The sequence below is a fragment of the Rosa chinensis genome, chromosome 2, assembly GCF_002994745.2.
Source record: "Rosa chinensis cultivar Old Blush chromosome 2, RchiOBHm-V2, whole genome shotgun sequence".
Classification (NCBI taxonomy): Eukaryota; Viridiplantae; Streptophyta; class Magnoliopsida; order Rosales; family Rosaceae; genus Rosa; species Rosa chinensis.
This window is the reverse complement of record NC_037089.1, coordinates 74,113,710-74,136,563: the sequence shown is the minus strand read 5'-3', so window position 1 is coordinate 74,136,563 and position 22,854 is coordinate 74,113,710. Positions and strand designations below refer to the sequence as shown.

At 39.9% G+C, this 22,854-nt stretch overlaps 1 protein-coding gene across 3 annotated transcripts; it reads left to right on the top strand.

The window, feature by feature from the left end:
* The first annotated feature begins 244 nt into the window (after positions 1-244).
* Positions 245-4,783, top strand: LOC112190290 (palmitoyl-monogalactosyldiacylglycerol delta-7 desaturase, chloroplastic). 3 transcript variants are annotated; one of them, XM_024329723.2, is made up of 7 exons: positions 245-655; positions 2,120-2,206; positions 3,088-3,411; positions 3,561-3,701; positions 3,820-3,963; positions 4,067-4,173; positions 4,285-4,783. In XM_024329723.2, exons 3-7 carry the CDS (start codon positions 3,127-3,129, stop codon positions 4,529-4,531), a joined length of 924 nt encoding a protein of 307 aa, XP_024185491.1. In that variant the 5' UTR covers positions 245-655; positions 2,120-2,206; positions 3,088-3,126; the 3' UTR covers positions 4,532-4,783. The 3 variants fall into 3 exon arrangements, with proteins under 3 accessions (XP_024185491.1, XP_024185489.1, XP_024185492.1); XM_024329721.2 differs by having other exon boundaries at positions 3,080-3,411; XM_024329724.2 differs by having other exon boundaries at positions 2,120-2,232; positions 3,080-3,411.
* The last annotated feature ends 18,071 nt before the right edge of the window (positions 4,784-22,854 follow it).

Sequence of the window (22,854 nt, the reverse complement as noted above, 5' to 3'; positions counted from 1 at the left end):
TGGTTTGAGGGTGAAGTGGAATTATTTCGGGACGAATAATTATTCGAAATACACGTTTTAGGGGGGTTACGAAGTTTGACTTTTGATATGTGAGGATTTTGTGAAAACTTCCTTCACGAAAGTCGTAGAGCGCGTTGATACGAGTTCGTGCATATGTGGAACGCGAAAATTGGAGTTCGTGTGAAGAAGTTATCGCATTCGGGAAAACTTTCCATTTTTGTATAAAGTACTGAAATTTCTGAAAATTGCAGAAAATGCCAGATTTCCATTTTTGGAAACCCAGCTCTCTTCTCTCTCCTCCCGACCGGAAATCGCCAGAAAACGTCTTACGGCCATTTCTTCCTCCTCCGGCCACCTTTGGAAGTGAAATTCTTGGGTTAGCCTCGTCTCGACCTTGCGCACCTCCCCGTGGCCGCCTTTCAACCTATCTCGGCCTTTAGCCGCCGCAGCAACGAAACCCGACCCGAGCTCATTTTCGAGTCAACGGCGTTTTCTCTCAAGTCCGGCCACCTTTGCTCGATATTCTTGGCTCTCTGAACTCGCCTCAAGATGCTGAACAATATCCAAGAAGGATCGGACCTGAAGTAAAGCTTTGACAGGAACACTCAAGCTCGCCGGAAACTGGGAAAATTCCGGCAAACTCGGAGCTTCCAAGGTACTTTTCGATCACTTCCTTTTGTTTTCAGACTTCGTTCTACTTATGAAAGTTGTTCAACATGTTGAGACGAAGAGGTGCAGCCTGTTTTCACCGTCATCCACGGTGGTTGACGGCGGCTCTGCCACCGTCTGTGGCGGCCGTTTCCGGCCATTTCCGGCCACCTCAGGGACAGTTTCCGTCCCTCTTCTCGATCTATACATCGATACGAACATATCGATGTACAATACGTAATTTTTGGAAATCATATGAGCAAGTTACGATTTTTAGCGTTTTAGCGTAATTTTTGGAAATCATATATATATATTTACGTGGAATATATATATTGGATGGTGTGACATTGGTGAAGTAATGATTGAGAGTTTATTGAATTGTTATTTCGAGCATTTCTCTTACGAGCGTACAATTATCATGATGTGTTGATGTTTGTGTAAAAGTGTGTTTTGCTTGAGGAAATGATTGAGTCAAGTAGACTTTCAAATGTTCGGTCTAAGGACCTTTTATCACATTGGTGATCGAGATAAGGGTATCGGATGCCATAACCTTAGGCGGTGACGGGCTGCAATTGAGGCGAGTGTGTCGGATGTCATAACCCTAAGCGGGTGACGGGCTACGATTGACGCGAGTGTATCGGATGCCATAACCTTAGGCAGTGACGGGCTACGATTGAGGTAACGATGTCGAGTTTTGAAACGAGTTATTTTGTGAGATTGTGTATTCGGAGTTGAAGGGTGAATTATTGGTTTTAGTGTGAGTTGTTTGATTTATTTATTTATTTTCCTTTTTCATTTCTATTGTTGATTTTCAAGTGATCTCCTGAACTAAATTTCTACGCAAAAATTACTAATTTTTACCAAGTGTGATTGTATGTTTGGTTGTGTTGTGGAGTTAAATATTGTTGCTTTATTTTATCTCACAAGCTGAGAAATTATAAGCATGCGTGACGTGAGTCATTTTAATTGAGATTACTCATACGAGCTTCAAAAGCTTACCGGGTTGTTGTTTGCAATCCCGGTGCACTATTCCATGGTGTAGCGGTTATTCCTGTAGGTCAGGACCACCAGGGCTGAGTTCGAGGTGTAGTTGCAGCAGTTTAGGTTCTTAACCTATTTTTGTTATTACTGCTGGTTGAATTATGCTCTAGTGAGCGTTCACTTTCGTGTTTCATTTTATTTTTGTAAACACTTGTTGTTATACGTTTGACTCGAGTGTTTGAGTATTTATTAAGGGTATGCTTTTGGATTATTGTTATTGCTTAGTTTTAATTGAAAAAGTTTATTTGCACTTTCGGGAAAGTTGGTTAAGTTATCGCGTTTCGGATTTGAATATCTTTATTCGAAATTCGGGGCGTGACAATTTATAAAGATTTGGTCAACTTTATCGATTACCAATTGATCATAGATATGAAGCCCATGTTACTTTCACTTTGTAGATCAATTGAACCTCTCTATCTGTTGCCTGCAGCTTCGGTTGGATCTCTCTGGAGTCTGCAACACTTGTTACTCTAACAATGGTTTTGGCCACCGGCCAAGATGCTGCAGTTAATTGCTGGTTAGTTTTTCTTTCTGAATGTGCAGGTTAGAACCAATATTATTCACTCACCAAGCACATGCCGACGTGCATAATTAAGTTTTCCTTTTTCTTCGTTACTGTATGTAAGGATGTTTATATACTCAACCCAACAAAATAGGATATACATGAATACCACGTACAAATTGGATTGGAAGAATTAATGACGTGCACCAATATATTAGCCTCACCCACACAATTAGAGACAAGCTATGGTACTGTGATGTTTATCATACACTCATTTTACATTTATTTGAACAAAAATTACAATTATTTGAATCAAAATTACAACATTGAGAACAAAGTTACCATATTCATTTACACTATTTACATATAATTAAACAAAAATTACAACATTGACAACAAATTTGTTCAAAAACTTGTAACAAGGTCGTAAATGGTGTAATTACCATTATTATAACTAAGATTACACAAAATATGACTCAACATTACCACTTTAACAACGAATTTGTTATCACACTTATAAATGTGCGTATGAGATACGGGTATGTATTATAGAATTTTCCACACAATTAAGTACAGTGCAATGTATTCCCCCGAGAAGAAAAAGAAGCCCCTCGCCAGAATTCAGAGTATGAAATATGAGTTTTTCATACATTTCAGGCACCGAACCAGCTTATTATAGTTAATTAGTTCATTTATTTTTCTTCCTCCGCTACAAATACTATTAATTGCCTCGGTAGGTACCAGAACATGAAAAAGTAAATATAATGCAGTCGTACATTGCTAGTGAAGGTTCAATTAATATGACAATCTAACCAGCGGCCCACCTAACTAGCTTCCATTTTCTGTGCGTGTATATATATTTGTGCACACACTCATATTTTGGTACAGAACTACAGAAGAGAGCAGAAACTTAGCTTAATAAGCTTAGCAAGAAGATGGCATGGCTACCTTTGATGGTGCAGAAGCCGGTTTATTTTCTGGGGAGGCAATGGAACGGTGTCGACATAGTTAATGTTTTCACCCTTGTTGCTATACATCTTCTTGCTCTTCTGGCGCCATTTCATTTCACATGGTCTGCGTTTTGGTTGGGCGTAGCACTCTACTATGTCACTGGTGTGGGGGTAACTATATCTTTTCATAGAAATCTCGCCCACAGAAGCTTCAAGCTTCCCAAATGGCTCGAATACTTCTTCGCCTATTGCGCCGTTCATTCGCTTCAGGTTCATCTATGCCCTAAATTTCATTCTTTTTTGAATTCTTAAATATTTCACATCGGAAAGGTGAAGATCTCATATATGTAATTTTTTTTTTTTTGAATACAACATATATGTAATTTATAAAGTTATGGAGTTGGGTTTTGGTCTTATAGGGAAGTCCACTAGAATGGGTTAGCTCACACAGGAGTCACCACCAGTTTGTGGACACGCCGAATGACCCTCATACCCCTCTTAAGGGTTTATGGTTTAGTCACATTGGTTGGATCCTTGATTATCGTAAACGTTTTGGAAATGTGCGTATAAATCTCCTGTACTCTTCATTTTATTACACACTGTTATTCCTGTACAAATGAAAGTTTTGTTTTTTTTAATTACACGTACTTACTATTAATTAACTTTGAAATTGTGCAGTATGATGGAAAACTATACAATGTTGGAGATTTGAAAAAACAGACATATTATAAGTTTCTTCACTACACGTACCCTTATCATTGTATTGCTTGTGGAGTTGTACTCTATCGCATAGGAGGAATGCCCTATTTAGTTTGGGCACTGGTAATAAAATTTCTCTTACCTTTTTATATTTTTAAATTCATAGTCCTTTTAGTTTTAACTAATAGTTAACTATTTGTTCTTTTTATTTTGTAACTATTTGTAGGCTGTGAGAATGACATTTTTTCTCCATGTAACTTTTTCATTAAATTCGGTTTGCCACATATGGGGAAACCAAGTATGGGATACTGGTGATTTGTCCAAAAACAACTGGTAATTAATATTATTATATATTGTATCTTCTCTACGTACATAGTTAATGATATGTTTATTGGCTACTGATAGTGATTAATGCCATGAAATTTAATATGTTGTGTTGTTTAGGTTATGTGGATTGCTAGCTCATGGAGAAGGTTGGCACAATAACCACCATGCTTTTGAGTACTCAGCTCGACACGGTTTTGAATGGTGGCAAATTGATATTACTTGGTATCTGATAAGGTTTCTTGAGATTGTTGGTTTGGCAACGGATGTTAAGCTCCCGACTGAGATTCAGAAGAACCGAAAAGCTTTGTCAAACAAAATCAGTAGCATGGAGCAGGAGGGAAGGTTTGAAACAAAAGTGAAATGATTTCAGAGGAAACCTAGCTGCTCAGAATCTCAGATATTCGATATAATCTGATATGAGCATATGAGTACATGCATTGTGCTATATACATATATATATATATATATATTATGTATTACAACATTGCTTTGGTTTCTCTATATCGATATGTTTTAATACGGTTTTATCAACATATCTCCTTTTGGTGAGTAATATTTACTAAGTGAAAATAAGTGGAAAACTAGTCTGCAAATTAATATAGATCGAGTTTATCTTTCTCATGGATCGATGCAGCAAATTTGTTTGTGGGGGGCAGGGAGAACACCACCTTCTAAATTAATGCCACATTTATCTTTGTCTAACCATGGTTAATAAAAAAGGAAATATTTTACCATTTGCTTATTTCTTCAGTACCGAAACCAATGAAACCCAACAAAAAGCCAAAAACTCCAACTTTTCTTTTCCATCTTCATGCAAACCTACCCAGAAAATCCTAATTGACATATGATTCTCATTTCATGTCCAAATAAACTTTTGAAAAGCTGTAATCCAATCTTGAGATATGATTTGTTGTGGCATTAATTTAGAACGTGGGTATTTATTCACCCAACTAAAAAAGGCGGGCAGCAAATTTGTACCACGTCTAGCTTTATAGTAGTAAAGATATAATTCGCCAAGTAAGGTGGACAGAAAAATTCAAAGACCACGCCTGGCTTTATAGTAATAGAGATATAATTCGCCAAGTAATTTTGAATGTGTTGTAGAGAAATTGAATTTGGGAGAAATTTTCTATGTATTCTCATTGATAATAGGGGCCTCTTTATATAGAGGATTACAATGCATAGAATCTCAATCATACAAGGAAAGTAATTCTACATTGATTAGGATTCTAGATCCTTCTAATTAAATCCTATTACCACTAGGTCAATTAACCTAGAGTTTGGGCTAAACACAAATTAGGTTTTCCTTCAACACTCCCCCTTGTGTTGCCCAAACGCGGTGCTTCTCTCGTTGCCTCGTTAAAAACCTTGCCGAGTAACAAAAACCCAGTGGGACAAAAATAACCTCGGTCGAAGGGGAAAAAGAGCACAACACACCCTTCACGATTCGAGACGGACATGTAGACATCTCCCCCTGATGTCTGCACCTCCCCCTGATGACTACGATCATGGGAGTTCAGATAATTTCCGCAAGCCAATTCTTGCCACATGTTTCTCGAACGTGGTATTAGGCAATGACTTAGTAAACAAGTCTGCCTCACTGTCCTCAGATCGAACCTAGTTCACTTTGATCTCGAGGAGTGTCTGTTGTTGCTGATTATGCTTGGTGTTGTCGCTTTTGATGTAGCCTTGCCTCATTTGTTCAAAACAAGTAGCATTATCCTAAATGCTCGTAGGCTCATCTGTGGTAGACTTCAAACCACAATTGCTTCGAACATGCGTAATTATGGATCCAATCCATATACATTCACGAACCACTTCGTAAAGAGCAATGATCTCTGCATTGTTCGAAGATATAGCGACTAGGGTCTATTCTGTAGACCTCCAAGATGTCACGGTCTTTTCCCATGGTGAACACTTAACCGGATTGGGAATGACCTTTGTGTGGGTCAAAGAGATACCCAACATCAGCAAAACCTTCCAAAACACATGTCGTTTTGGGATGGGGATAATGGACGCAAGCCAGGGTTGGCGGCGTACCTGGTGTGTGATGGGTCCGAATCCATCATCTCTCTATAGGGATAGAACAAGCCCATATCATTCATACATCACAAGTATCGAAAGATATCTTTTACACCAATCCAATGGCGTCGCGTTGGCGCAGAGCTATATCTAGCTAACAAGTTCACAACATATGAGATGTCCGGTCTTGTGCATTGAGATAAGTACAATAATGCGCCTATTGTACTAAGTAAGGCATTTTTGCCTCTACCACATCTTTATCATTATCCTTTCGACGAAGAGGATCCTTTTCAGGATCAAGACTACGGACGATCATGGGGGTGCTTGAAGGCTTGACCCTGTCAAAATGCCTAAGCATCAATCGACACAATGCTCAAGTTCCAAACCGAGACATAATCATGTTCTCCCAAAATCCTTCATCTCAAACTCGGATTTTAAGTGTTCAGCGGTTTCCCTTAACTCTTTAAGGGCTTCTAATGAAGATCATGTCCAACATGAACCGCGATAGAATCCGAAACTTGTCATAGAAACGCGTGGGCATATCCCTTCCCAATCAAGTAGTCACTTTAGTGAGCGTTTCAACCTCTTTGTAAACGCGCTCCATGGTCTAGAGCCACTTGACTTGGGTAAATGAAGTTCACCATGAATCTTCATGTATATTCCGTATCTAGATCCCTATAGAGATACATAGTGACCACATTTGTAGGCTACATGTTCAGTTATTCGGAAACTACCAAACTGACAGGGTAGTGGAGTGCCATGACATCCATTAAGAGAGAATATGTCTCATCGTAGTCGATTCCAGGGCGTTTTGTGAGAAGCCTTGCGCCATAAGACGAGATTACCATCTCTTTTTCTCACTACGCTTTCTAACGAAGACCCATTAGTCAATAGGTTTTATGTTAGGAGGTGTTGGCATCTCTAGCTCGAAAACCTTTCTCTTCGTTAGAGAATCCATCTTAACCTGGATCGCATCTTTCCATTTAGGCCAAATTTCTCTACGTTGGCATTCATTCATCAACGAAGCGTGGTTCGATATCATCGGACTCAGCAAACTCATGCGCAACAAAATGCGTATCTACATCATCAATTATGATGGAGTTTCTATCCCACGTCTCATGTACACTAGTGTAAGTTTCATAAAGCTCTATATTCTCAGGAATAGGTTTTGACGTTGAGGCGTCCCCCAACGATAACCATAACCCAGAAGATACTCATGAGACGGATTTTTAAGTGTCGATGATCGAGGATTGGTTTGTGCCAATGTATCCTTCGAACCCACGGGCTTCCCACGCATCCTAGCTGGGGCCATGGCCTATAACGCCAAAGTGCCACTCTCTTTGGCGTTGGCGCCATGCCTACCTCCGTGTAGGGTGGCGCTACGTCCTCTCGTAGGGACGTCCTTCCTTGCAGGCATGTTTGCAGCATATTTGTGTGATCTCGTCACTTTAATAGGGATCAAGATGAGACATAGTGGGGACAGACTACGACAATTCCTGTCGTTCCTGTTGAACATTCGTGTTCTTATCTCCCCCTAACGACGGGAAGACTGTCTCATCAAAGTGACATCCGCAAATCTAGCGGTAAGGAGATCGCCTAGCAAGGGCATTTAAGTGGCGGACGATTGTTGGAAGCTCAAATCCAACGTAGTTGCCCATTCGTCTGTAAGGACCCATCATAGAGCGCTGTGGCGGCGCAATTGGCACATAAATGGCACACTCAAATATGCGTAAGTACGATATTTGTACCCAGTCACTAGCTGTATCGCAGAGGTAGATTGAGTGGCAGTGGGTCGTAGACGAATTAGCATAGCTGCATGTGATATTGCATCACCCCAAGCGGATATAAGGAGGTTGGTGCGCATTACCAATGTCCGGACTACCATCGTAGTAGTTTCCGCGAGACCATTTGGGTGTGCTCATGGGAATATGATGTCCAACATCAGTCCCAAATGCAATAACCATCGAAAGTCTTCGATGTAAACTCTCTAGCATAGTCAAATCCAATTGACTAAATAGGATGATTCGGGGAGTGAGCCCGTTGTTGTATGATATGTGCTAGGAGTGTAGCGTAAGCAGCATTTATAGGTGGACAATGACACAACACGTGACTGGCGTGTTTGCGTGTCAACCAACATCATAAAATATTTAAGCGTCCGCAAGTTGGTTGAATCAATCCACAATATCCCTACGGATTCTTTGTAAGAACAGAATGAGTATTGTCATATCCTTTGCATAGGACGGTCTCAGTCCTAATTTCCCTAAGGAACATGCTTAGTAAAACGAGCGAGAGGCTTTAGAAGCAACCAATGAGAATTTTGGTTAGGCCTGAGCGTCTGAAACGCTATTTTGAAGCAAGTTGGTGATTGCAACATCACTTGGGGCGCCATCACCATGATGGACGCTATCCATGGAGTCATGGATAGGGACTATGCCAGCCCTAGGCTGGTGGTGGATGGAGGCAGTGCCCTAGGCAGCAGCGTCGGTCACACATAGTATAAGAATCAACTTTTGATTCATGCTTCGTTTCGCTCGAAAGAAATGATGTCCATGTGAAGTCTTTTGTAGACGGATCATCATATCATGACTAGGATGATCTATCCTGTCGTGACAAAGCCAATATGTGTCTAAATTCAAGAGATCTTCTCTCATAACTTTATTGGATTTAATAGCTCGAATAGTGACATAAAGTTCACTAGAGAGACACATAAACTTCTCTAAGATGCGTCTTTGTTCGCAATCATTAGAGGTAATGCAAAGGAACTCATTTCCGTTCTCTACATGCATTTTCGCATGAAATTCGTTGGCTATTCATAGGGTACAATGTGCCCTAAGAGCGTAGAGAGTTTCTGTGACAACTGTAATCAAGGTGCCATTTGGCAAGTGGAACTTGGGCTATTCCATGTCCTTGAATTAATATTGATGGCCCAGCCATCGTAGTCACAAAGTCATATGCTCATAATCAAAATTGAGTCATAATGAAAAGAACTCGAAATTTTATTCATAAGCCAACGGAGTACATCATTGTTTCTTTGATCAAAGAAAATCTAATCCAATAAAAGTAATATGGCAATCGCCTACATCTCTTGGAAAATAAAGACTTAAACAGAATTGGCGATGTATTGATCCTAGCAAGATTTGTAGTCTTCAACCCTTCACTCTAGATCATCGTCTTGATCTTCTTGTGCCACATAGTGAGCTTCTCTTGCTTCCCAATATGCTTTGTAGGCGGTGACAAGTTCTTCACGAGCTCTACAAATGTGTGCCAAATGCTCAGACACTCCACATCGAGAACATACATCTCTTTGCTCGAACTCCATTGATTGAGGGGCTTTGAAAGCGTCATTTAGATGGCTCTTAGTGTTGGTGGCGCCACCAACATGGCCAGAGGCATTGCCTCCCTCTCTCTTTCCACGTTTACCTCTTCGGTTCCGTGTTCCCCTATTTTGGCGGTTACCTTCCCAAGGAGAGCGATTATATGGATCAGAATATCCAGAAGTATACCTAAGATTAGGGTTTTGCTCTTGGCGCCCTCTCTTAGAGGTGCGACTATAATTGGATTCCGGAATATGCTCTGTTTTCACGGATCTCGAATTATAGTTCTTCACAACGATATTGTCATGCTTTTCAGCGACATTCATAGCTCCAATGAGCTCATGAAACCTTGTGATCCGTCTTGCATTTACATCGATTCGATAGTTCTTAGCTACCATCAGTGCAGAGACGGGGAAGGTAGAGAGAGTCTTCTCAATCAACATCGCATCTGTGATCTCTTTACCATAGAATTCCATTAAGGATTTAATGCGAAGTGCTTCCGAGTTATAGTCAAGAACTGACTTGAAATCACAGAAGCGGAGGCTATGCCATCTCACTTCTAGGTCAGGAAGCAAGGAGTCACGGACGTTGCCAAATCTTTCTTCGAGTGAGACACACAGCCTTCTGGGGTCTTCTTTATTCATATACTCGTACTGGAGCGAATTATCCATATGACGAGTCATTAGGATGATGGCTTTCGCCTTATTTGCCTCTAAGGCTGCTCTATTTGCTTCCAAAGCTTGAGCTTGCTCAACAGTTATCACGTCCTGGCTAGGCTCGAGAATCATATCCAAGATTCCATCGGCCTTGAGATGCTGGCGGATATCACGAACCCACCTGTGATATCCAGAGCCAATTGTTCCCAATGGAGCAAAGTCCAATTTGTTCAGGTTACTCATCCTGAAAGAGAACAAGAAATTAGGGTTAGTTTCGGAGCGAAATAAGCTACCACGAAAACATTTGAAATTTCTAAGCGTAATCGCTTCCAAGAAATTAGGAATTTTCTGAGCGTAGTCGCTTCCAAGAAAATCCGATTCCAAGAGGGGTTTTGGATTAGATCGAAATAACGATGTTTGTGGTCGATCATTTTCTTCTCAACAAACTCTAAGTTTGGAGGACTCTACAAGCTCCAAGCTTGGAGTGAGCACGAACCCCCACAGTTCGGCTTTTGGTCTCCCCTATGAAAAAGAAAGGGGGGTAGAAGAATGGAGGTTGCAAGTCCCCGAAAAAAGAAGAAAAGAATGAAAAAAAAAAACTTCAATAACGGGAACTTTTAGAAAAGTTTACCTTAAAAAGATGACCGGGAAAAAAATGTCGCCGGAAGTACTGTAGCAACCGGAAAGTACTGTAGCAACCGGAGTTACTGTAGTTGACCGGAAAAAAGTCACCGGAAATTGCCGGGAAGTGGCCGGAAAAGTCGTCGGAAAGTTGCCGGAAAAGGTTGACCGGCCGTTGACTGTTGACCGTCGACTGTTGACCGTTCATTGTTGACCGTTGACCAATGCTGATGTGGCAGTGGGTCCCTGTTGCTGACGTGGCAGTGGGCTTGGGCTTGGGCTTGGGCTTCTGTCCTTCTGGGCTTCTGGGCTTCTTTTGCTTTCTCTTTTTCTTTTCTTTTCTTTTCTGCCGGTTCAAGATGCAGCAGCTCAAGTGGCCGGTTCACGCCTTTTTAGGCCGGTTTTTGCAAATTTTCTTCCGGTTCCTGAAACTTCATATCAATGGGCTTATGGTATCAAAATTTGGTGAAATTTGAAGGTCCGGAAGATGGTGAACCGGTGGGATATTTGCTGCGAGATGTATGGAGCTTCCGGTGGCCGGTTCGGTAAGTTTCCGGCCGGTTCTTGGGGTTGGGCCGCTAGTTCCGGACTCCTGAGATTGATTCCTTTAAGGTGTGAGGTGGAGGCAGAAAAGGCTTCAACGATTTGTATTCATATTCAAGGATTTTAGCTTCTTGAATCGGGGTTTGGCTATTTGTTTCAGGTTAGGGCTTCGTGCTGATAACGTGTTGTAGAGAAATTGAATTTGGGAGAAATTTTCTGTGCATTCTCATTGATAATAGGGGCCTCTTTATATAGAGGATTACAATGCATAGAATCTCAATCATACAAGGAAAGTAATTCTACATTGATTAGGATTCTAGATCCTTCTAATTAAATCTTATTACCACTAGGTCAATTAACCTAGAGTTTGGGCTAAACACAAATTAGGTTTTCCTTCAACAGAATGCATTTTCTCTTGATTTTTTCTTTTTTAAAAGCTTTTATAAACAAAGAAAATGAGAAATATAAAATGAGAACTAAAATGAAAAATAATAATTAAAGTACTGTAAATGTGTTTCCATTATTATAAATCTTTGCAGAGAAATTTTTTTTTCCTTATTAGTTTGTTGTCTTTAACAGTCTTTTTGTATAAGAATATATATGGCATTGAATAATTAAAAATTGAGAAAGGTCTAGTAAGAAAATTAAGAGGTCTCAATAGAAATTCTTTTTTTCTTTCATCATTATCATATTTATTTGTTTGAAAAAAAAAAAAAGATCATGTAATTAACTAGGGTGGTGCTATTCGCACACCCATATTCTCTATTCACACACCCCCTCTATTTTTATATTACTTTAATATAATTTGTTTTTATAAATTACCCTAACTACCCTCTCTTGTAATTATGTTTCTTTTTCTTTTTTCTTTTTTCTATTTGGCAAGTCAATCATGAATTAAACATCATTATATAATAGCCAATTTTTTCTCGTGAATGTCATTGCTGATTAGAAAAAAAAAATGATGGGCAGGACGAAGTGCAATCTGTCAAAAGTTTTGCAATTAGTGTGGCAAAGTTTAAGGCTTAGATAAAAATCACGATGTAGTTGAGTTTGGGGATTTAGGTATGTCATCATGACTGCTATACAAAACTGAAGAAAGATATAAGCATATCACCTTTGATGCACTTGATAGAGACACAAAAGATTTATCTGAGGTAGGATGTATTGTAGAGGATTGTAAAGCTTATTTGCGTTCAATTCTTTCTTCATGACTCTGCTCTATTTATCATGAAGTAATTGGTGTGGCACATAAATTAGCCAATCTTGCTAGTATGGATTACTTAGATGATCATTGGTTAGATAAGACACCTGTGATTATCTAGGATGTTCTCTATAAGGATGCTTGTACTAGTACTCGAGGTTTAGGTAATATGTCTCCCTCGCTTTATAATTATCCATCTATTATTAATAATATTTTTGGGCGTGGGGTTGAGCCTCCTAGTTAGGCTAGGTTCCAAAACCCGTTTCAAAAAAAAAAAAAACATATCACCTAAACTAAAGGAGATCTAAAACCTCTCACATCTAATAAAGCAACGTTGATTCAAGATACCATTCCCAGTGACATAAAGCATTTTGTAGAGTGATGATATGAGTAAAGTCAAAATGAGATCAGTAATTTCAAAATTATCAATAAACTCAAGTCAAAACTATGATTAGCAAGCAAGCCATACCAAAATCAAACTAAGATGAACATGCACAAATTTAAAGCTCATAGTCCACCAAATCGCTGAGGAATTGATCTTTTTAGCGGACAATGATGGATTGAAATACACCAAATAATTTCAGTTTGAATCTTACCAGGAATAATAGATTCAAATGGGCTCGAATGATCACTAAATTTATATTTTTCTTCCATGTCACAATAGCAAATCAGACGTAAATTTTTTTTTCCAAAGATGGGTCTAAAGTTGTTTGTTCTGCCATAATTAAACTTCAAAACATCACGATAGACAGATAGAATGACTATGCTAGAGAAGTTTTTTATGGAAAAGAAAACAGAAAATCATAAAGAGTTTTGAAGTTCTCTGTGTCTGCAGGAAAATAAGGGTTTAGGATTTTGGAATGATTGACTTACCAAATAGAAAAGAAAGAAAAAATTAATAAAAAGAAACATAATTGCAAGGGAGGGTAGTTATGGTAATTTGTAAAAAAAATTAAATTAAAGTAATAGATAAATAGATGGGGTGTGTGAATAGAGAAAATGGGTGTGCGAATAGCACCATTCATTAACTATGGTTAGATTAAGATTTATGTGGCATTAATGACGATAGTTAAGATGCATGTGGCATTAATTTAGAACGTGGGTATTTATTCACCCAACTAAAAAAGGCGGGCAGCAAATTTGTATCCCAACTCTCAGCTACCCAAAGTTACCATGCCAGACATACCGTACCCAATCCCAGTGGCGGACGCACATAGGGACGAGTGGGGGCTACTGCCTCCAGTCAGCTTTTGACATTTGGCAACTAAGTCTTTTTTTTATTTTTAATGTCAGCTATGTTTCAACGTTTAATATATGGGAGCTTCTATTCATACATTCGAAATTGGCATTTGGACCTCCTCACTTAATACACCTCCAACTAACTTTTACAAATAACCAATATGCTATTTGCACCTCTCTAATTTTCCCACAATGCCCATTGTCTAATAAAATCTATAAAAGCCTCTCTCTTTTATTTTTTGAAAGAGAATAACCTCGGAGTCCATGCCCATGAATCAAAGTCGCCCACAACAAGCATGTGATCCATGAATTCAAGGACATGCGGTATATATAATTTCTGTAGTCAGAGTGTCTTGATATGTTTACATACTTTTCTATAGAGAGGGCTTCTCTTCTTCTCCGTCAAATCATTTCTTTCCTCTGCTACATCTCTGATCTCTTCCTCTAGAACATTTCCTTTCTTTCCAAAAATATGATCCAACTCTGCTAGCTTCTCTTCAAGTTTCTTGTCAATAACATTTGGCTTTTCTAACAGTTTGTCATCTTTCTCCTTCATGTCATTGAATTCTTCTTGATCATCATCATCAACAGCTCGGATGATTTTTTTTCTTTTTCAAATCCATCATCTTCTAGAGGATCAAATGAGGGCTCCAGTTGTTCCTGAATGACTCCATAGTTAGCAGGATCATTTGGATCATAGGCTTCTGAGAAACAAAAACAATCCCATGAGATTTGGTAGCTCAAAGCTATTTGGCACAGTAAAAAGTTTATTGGGGTTTTGCCATTTAAATTAGTTGGTAGGAGTGCTATGGAACTCTTTGAAACCCAAACAACATCACCATAATTCATCAAAATTATATTCTCAGTCAGCTTCTCTATGTGGGATCGTTTCTAGATTTTCATTCTTTTATTGACGTTACAAAAAAAAAAATCAAAGCAAGAAGAAGACGAGGGGAAGGTTTATTTTATCCCCAAAAAATCTTGGCACAAAATCAAGAAATGTCAATAAATGAAACAAAAGCCACATAATTTCGTTAAGTTAAAGGCTACTATTGTTCGTAGAGGTAAGAAGAATTTTTTTCTTTCTTTCTCATCTTTTGTGTTTTTATTGGTAATTTAACATGAGTTAACAAAGTCAACTATCACTTGAAAAAATGAAGAGATCCAGATGCTAATTTTGGAGGTATGAATAGAACCTCCCTTAATATATATAGGGTTAAATACTGTTTACTCCCTGAACTTTCAGGGAAAAAACAGTTCAGTCCCTCCCTTTTTAATTTCACACGTTTACTCCCTCATCTCTCAATTTTGGACCAATGGGTCCATTCCGTCCAATTTCTCAGTTAAGTCATTGATGTGGTTATCCCTTCCACGTCAAAATGTCTCATATACCCCTCAATTCTTTTTTTTTAATTAATTTATTTTTTTCCTCTCTCTCTCTCTCTCTTCCCTTCTGCTTTTCTCTCTCTCTTCTTCCTCTTCCACCACCGATCTTTCTCTCTTCCCTTATGCTTTTCTCTCTATCTTCTTCCTCTTCCACCACCGATAGGATTGGGTGGATCCTAAACCACAACTCCATCCTCCACCTCCCCTCCCAACTTCTCCTTCAACTCCTTGTAAAGCCAAAACACCCCATCTGAATCCGAATTCCTCACACACCCTACCATTAGAATATCAGATACCGCCTCGCCTCCCCGTCGACACCCAGATCGAGACTCATATCGATCTTCTCCAGTGTTCTCCATGAGTTTTTGGCAAGCCAAAGTAGACAATTTCTCCGCCGCTCCTCCTGCCTTGATACCCAGATCGAGACCCACACTGTCTCCTCCGCTAGATCAGGTCACTTCTGCCAGGTGCCGGTTGCATCTACCTCGTCCCCGCCAGCCAGCTGGGATTTGCTTTCTCTTCTTGCCGGTTACATCTACGGCAGCATCTGTACCTTCATTCTCCACCGGAACAGGGAAACTGCTCTTCTCTGCTTAATTCTTGCTTGGCAGCAGAGCTTCAAAGCCAAGACCATATACGCCAATCTCTCCCATGTGTATTCAATTTGAGTGGTCAAGTTTTGGTCTTGGTCAGAAGTTTGGTTTTTTTTTTTTTTATCAATTCTTGGTGTCGACGGGGAGGCGAGGCGGTATCTGATATTCTAATGGTAGGGTGTGTGAGGAATTCGGATTCAGATGGGGTGTTTTGGCTTTACAAGGAGTTGAAGGAGAAGTTGGGAGGGGAGGTGGAGGATGGAGTTGTGGTTTAGGATCCACCCAATCCTATCGGTGGTGGAAGAGGAAGAAGATAGAGAGAAAAGCATAAGGGAAGAGAGAAAGATCGGTGGTGGAAGAGGAAGAAGAGAGAGAGAAAAGCAGAAGGGAAGAGAGAGAGAGCGAGAGAGGAAAAAAATAAATTAATTAAAAAAAAGAATTGAGGGGTATATGAGACATTTTGACGTGGAAGGGATAACCACATCAATGACTTAACAGAGAAATTGGACGGAATGGACCTATTGGTCCAAAATTGAGAGATGAGGGAGTAAACGTGTGAAATTAAAAAGGGAGGGACTGAACTGTTTTTTCCCTGAAAGTTCAGGGAGTAAACAGTATTTAACCCTTGAATATTTATGTTCATGACAAAAATATTTATGCAATAAAAATCATAGATAGAAATATAGTGGAAACTACGTAAACAAAAGATCAAATTTGTTCTAGGAAAAATCAAATATGGCTTCCAGTGGTGTTTACTTGGTCAGTAACGGACCAAATAAACTATGCTCAATCACCTTTGGATGTAAATCCAACGGTTGAAAACAAAACAACTCAACTTAAAAATAATTATTTTCACTATTGAATTTACATCTGAAGGTGATTGAACATGATTTTCTTAGGGCTAGTTTGGGATTGCTGTGACTTTAAAAAAACTGTGAATTAAAACAGTTTCCTGTTTGGTAAATAATATTTTTAAAAGTGCTGTCAGTATATAAAACAACTATATAGTGTGTTTTAATCTACAGCAGCTTCTAAAAGCAACCTCTGGAATGTTTCTAAACTCTGCTGCCAGTGACCTATAACTTCTAATTAAAACTGCATTTTATTTATTTACCAAACACAATAAAATCTAAAATTTTGAACAAAAACTGATTTTTTTTAAAAGCGAAACAATTCCAAATGGAATCTTAGTTAGTTACTGACTGACCAGGTGAACATGCTATATATTGCATTCTCTTTTTGTGGTCTGGAAATTCAAATATTGCTTGGTTTTTTTTTTTATATATATAATAAAATATTGCTTGGTGTTGTTTTCTTTAAAATATCAAAATATTGACAGGTAGTGAAATTTCGAAATGTGTTGAACTTGCTTGACGCATGGCCTTCATGGCTTCATGTGAAGCAAGTTATATCAATGGCGTGAGTGTCTCTGTTTGTATCTGTAAAATTTCTGTAACTGAAACTGGGAGCAGTCACCAACCTCGTCTCTCTGTTTCTATTTGAAACTGAAACAAAGTCTGAGACTTGAAATGGAGCAACTCAGAAATTTCTTCTCCACCAGAGCCTTCAAAGTTTGGCCAATCAGAGAAGACTTGGGTAGGATCAATTTCAAACTGTGTCAGAAAAAGGGGCGACGCATGAAGGCCATGCGTCACGTCTGAGACCGTGAAAGTAGCTTAGGAAGGATCAAAACTTACCTATATAACGGGTGTGAAACCATTCTCGTTTTCAGTCTAGTTCTCAGTTTGTATCTGTAACTAAAATGGGCGTCAGACCTGAGAGTGAGAACTTTCGTGTTCTTTGTGGACTCTGAAACTGAGAAAAATGAACTATCTGAATCCGAGAGAAGGAGAAGTTTCTGAAACAGAGTTTAGAGTTCTTTAGTGATGTAGAAATCTATCTTGTTTTTCTGTGAAAAAAGATGGCCGGAGAAGGAGTATTCTGTCACCAGGTGATTTTTCCGTAAGGGTTTTGGATTGATAAGATAACTCTCACTCTTCTAGTCTTTTTTTTCTTCATGTTTAGTGAAGGAAAGGATACTAACTGATTAGGAGTGATCAACATCTACACTCCTAACTTAGGAGTAATGAAGGAAAGGATCCTAACTGATTACGTAATTATCTTGTATTGAGTAGATATTCTCATGTAATCTTCTGCAGTTATTATTCTTGTTTTGTTTACCTAGAATAGCTCCTACATCAGCTCCTAGATGTGAGGACAGTAGTTGTACATATATGGCTTGTAACCTCGTTCTTGAGATATACAGAAATATTCATAATCACAAATCTCTTTATGGTATCAGAGCATCGCTCTTGAGACCTTAAGAAGATAATACACCATTACCCCATGGCCGGTGACGAAGAACGCTCGATCATCAAACAAGACAAGGGTTCGAACACTTCCAGGACCGCAGAACCATGGGAGAATTCCAATCACCCTCTCTTTCTCCATCATTCGGACCAACCAGGGGCAGTTCTTGTCTCACAACCGTTGATGGAAGATAACTACACAACGTGGGCACAATCAACGAACATGGCGCTCACCATAAAGAACAAGAAAGGGTTCATTGACGGAACCTTGAAAAGACCGGTACACAACGCCGATGAACAGAACCAATGGGATAGATGTAACACTCTTGTCAAGACTTGTCTTCTGGCAGCCATGTCAAAGGAGAATCAAACCAATACAAGGAACCTCAAAGGAGAATCAAACTAATACTTGGCTTCTGGCAGCCATGTCAAGACTTGGTTCACTGCAAGGAAGCTCAAGGTATGTGGCTAGAATTGCAAGAGAGATTCTCTCAAACTAATACAGTTTTGTTGTTCATTATAGAGAATGCTATACATGGATGTGAACAAGGATCAAGCTCTGTCAATTCCTTCTACACGAAACTTAAAGGTCTATGGGATGAAAAGGATGCCCTTTGTTCCTTTCCTCCTTGTTCCTGTGAGGCTGCAACAGAGGTCAAGACTTTCATTGAAACCTAAAAGACCATGAAGTTCTTTATGGGGCTAAATGATACTTTTGCACAAACCCGCAACACCATCATAGGAATGGATCCTCTCCCAAACCTCAACAAAGCTTATGCAATGGTGTTACGTCAAGAGAAGCATGCGGAAACCATCGCTAACAAGTCCACGATTTCGTCAGTGTCCTCTGCCTTTGTGGTCAAGCGAGTGAACAAAGGCTACAATCCTAAAGAAGGAGAGAACCGCACCTTCAATCCTACTGCGGGACTGTCAAAATTCTGTGAGAAGTGTGGAATGAATAATCACACTGCTCAGTATTGCAGGGCACATCTGAAATGCACATATTGTGAGGGCGAAGGGCACACCTATGCATATTGCCGCAAGAAGAAGAATGATAATGCTCTGGCTGCGGGTGGACAAATCCGGTCCAAGGCAAATCATGTCGAGACACAAAAGGATGACAAAGGAAGCTGCCTCTGTCAATTTTCCATTCACAAGAGAAGAGTGTCAACATCTTCTCAACCAACTTATAACTCAAACAAAACCTGCATCTGCCAATTTGGTTGGTAACATCCCAAACTATGAGGAACTCTCAGGTAACGTCCAACACCTTGAACAGCACAGTAAAGAGCCAATTTGGATCCTTGATAGTGGGGCTAGTGATCACATTGTTTGCAGCCCTAGTTTGCTCACCTCATTTCAATCAGTGTCTAATCGAATAGTTAAACTCCCTGATGGAACCACAATGCATGTTACTCATATTGGCACCGTTGTTTTCTCTCCTCATTTTGTCCTTCATAATGTCCTTTGTGCTCCCCTCTTTTATCTTAATCTGATTTCAGTAGGCAAGCTAGCATTCGACTCTTTCTATATTACCATTTTTCTCAGACAAGTCTGTTTCATACAGGACCTACGATCGGGGAGGATGATTGGGACGGGAACTGAGCAGGAGGGACTTTACCGCCTCAATCTGCAACGGGAAGGAACATGGAATGTGGTTCATGCGAGCTCGGACACCCTGTGGCATCAACGGCTTGGCCACCCTTCGACTAAAGTTTTCTCATTATTTCCTTTTCTTACAAATAAAGCTTGTGATTCAAACTCTTGTTCTATTTGCCCTTTAGCCAAACTTACTCGGCAACCATTTCCATTGAGTGTTACTCGTAGTGCCTCTTGCTTTGATTTAATTCATGTTGATATTTGGGGTGGTTATCGTGTTCCAACTTATTCAGGTGCAAAATATTTTTTGACAATTGTTGATGACCATTCTCGTAGCACTTGGGTGTATTTGATGGCACAAAAATCGGAAGCACGCACCTTGGTCATCCATTTCATTCACTTAGCCAAAACCCAATTTGGTAAAGTTGTTAAGGTCGTTAGAAGTGACAATGGTCCAGAATTCACCATCCCTGATTTTTATTCTTCTAAAGGTATCATCCACCACACTAGTTGCGTCAACACACCCCAACAAAATGGTGTGGCTGAACGCAAACACCGACATCTCTTAAATGTTGCTAGGGCTCTTCTTTTTCAAGCACATTTGCCAAAATCTTTTTGGGGGGATGCGATACTTACTGCAACTTACTTGATCAATCGGACACCTACCCCAAATCTTCAAGGGAAAACACCATTTGAAAAGCTTTTTAACCAAGAGCCTAATTATTCACATTTAAAGGTCTTTGGCTGTAATTGCTTTGTGTCCACCCATCCTACACGTCCTTCCAAATTTGATCCAAGGTCGACTGAATGTGTTTTTGTTGGCTATCCAAATGGGAAAAAGGGGTACAAGGTGTATGATTTGACAACCAAGAAATCCCTAGTTTCAAGGGATGTGTTTTTCGTTGAACAAGAATTTCCTTTCCAAACAAATTATGTTTCCCCTTCTTCACCTCGTCACACTTTGTTTCCTTCTTTGACTCCTTCTTCCCATTATGACGTCTTTTACACTCCAACTCCTACAATCTCTCCTTCGAATCCTCCACACGAGATTTTGGATGATGCTTCTCCTCCCAGTCCTCCACGTTCCCCAAGTTCTAACGCACATGATCCTCTCTCTCCAAATCCCACACCTTTCGCTGACAATATTTTTCTCTCTTCTCCTCCCACAAACATCACCGATCATGTCTCATCTGCTCCTTCTCTCTCAGACAACAGTCCCTCACCTACAACCTTGGCTACACCACCTCTTCGCAGGTCAACTCGTGCCACCAAAATCCTCACGGCATTGCAGGACTTCCATGTTGAGGCGGCTCTTCCCTCACGTCCCTCTCAGTCATCTTCTTTGGATGAGGTTCATTCTCATAGTACTGCTCATAGTATATCCCAGGTTCTTTCTTATGCCCATCTTTCTTCTTCTCACAGAGCCTTTGCTACTAACCTTTCTCTGCAAAGAGAACCCACTTCGTTTTCTCAGGCAGTTAAAGATCCTAAATGGAGAAAGGGCATGCAACTTGAGATTCAAGTGCTACAAGACAATCATACGTGGAGTCTAGTTTCCCCTCCAGCTCACAAACAACCAATAGGTTGTAAATGGGTGTACAAGATCAAATATCACCCTGATGGCACCATTGAACGATATAAAGCGCGGTTAGTTGCAAAAGGATATAGTCAAGTCGAAGGTCTTGATTACCGAGAAATGTTTTCCCTGGTTGCCAAACTCACCACAGTCCGGCTATTACTTAGTCTTGCAGCTCAACGGAATTGGCATCTCCACCAATTAGGCGTGAACAATGCATTCCTTAATGGAGATCTTCATGAGGATGTGTATATGCAACTTCCTCCTGGTTTCGAACGAAATGGGGAGCACAAATTTTGTAAGTTACACAAGTCGTTATACGGATTGAAGCAAGCATCTAGACAATGGTTTTTGAAGCTCTCCTCAGCTCTCCAGTCCGCTGGATTTCAACAATCTTGGTCTGACTATTCCTTGTTCGTTCGAAACCATCAAGGTATCTTTACAGCTCTGTTGGTTTATGTAGATGATGTGATTCTAGCAGGCAACAGTCTAGATGACATTACAAGAACCAAGGATTTTCTATCAAGTCATTTTAAATTAAAAGATATGGGGCAACTGAAGTACTTCCTCGGATTGGAAGTAGTGAGGTCTAAACAAGGCATTGTGCTAAGTCAAAGAAAATATGCACTGGAGATACTTGAAGACACAGGCTTTCTTGGCTCAAAACCATCAAAGTTTCCGATTGATCAGAATAATGTTCTCACAAAGGCAAAAGGGAAGTTGATAGAAGATGCATCTCAGTATAGGAGGCTTGTTGGACGCCTTATCTATCTCAGCATCACACGGCCAGATCTTGTGTATGCAGTCCATATTCTCAGTCAATTCATGGACAAGCCAAGACAACCTCATTTGGACGCAGCATACAAGGTGTTGAGATATCTCAAGCAAACCCCGGGTTAGGGAATTTTTCTACCTTCTAAAGGAACTTTGGAATTAAAGGCATATTGTGATGCGGATTGGGCGCGTTGCAAGGACACAAGGAGGTCGACAACAGGCTACTGCATTTTTCTTGGAGAGGCTCCTATTTCGTGGAAGACAAAGAAGCAAACAACGGTTTCGCGTTCAAGTGCGGAAGCCGAGTACCGGTCTATGGCCACCACTTGTTGTGAGATTACTTGGTTGTTATATCTCCTGAATGATCTGAATGTCAAACAGGTGCAACCGGTCAAGTTGTTTTGAGATAACAAGGCACCCATACACATAGCATCTAACCCTGTGTTTCATGAACGGACCAAACACATCGAGATCGACTGTCATGTTGTACGAGAGAAGGTACAAAGAGGATTGGTTCAAACAATATATGTCAAGACGAAGGAGCAACCGACGGATATCTTCACCAAGCCTCTCAGCTCGAATCAATTCACTGCGTTAATGCGCAAGTTAGGAGCGATCAACATCTACACTCCTAACTTGAGGGGGAGTAATGAAGAAAAGGATCCTAACTGATTACGTAATTATCTTGCATTGAGTAGTGCATTGAGTAGATATTCTCATGTAATCTTCTGTAGTTATTATTCTTGTTTTGTTTACCTAGAATAGCTCCTACATCAGCTCCTAGATGTGAGGACAGTAGTTGTACATATATGGCTTGTAACCTCGTTCTTGAGATATACAGAAATATTCATAAT

Coding starts and splice junctions, on each gene's coding strand:
- LOC112190290 (XM_024329723.2), top strand. CDS start 3,127: ATGGCATGGCTACCTTTGATGGTGCAGAAGCCGGTTTATTTTCTGGGG. Junction 3,702..3,819: donor ATCGTAAACGTTTTGGAAAT/GTGCGTATAAAT, acceptor GAAATTGTGCAG/TATGATGGAAAACTATACAA. Junction 4,174..4,284: donor GATTTGTCCAAAAACAACTG/GTAATTAATATT, acceptor TGTGTTGTTTAG/GTTATGTGGATTGCTAGCTC.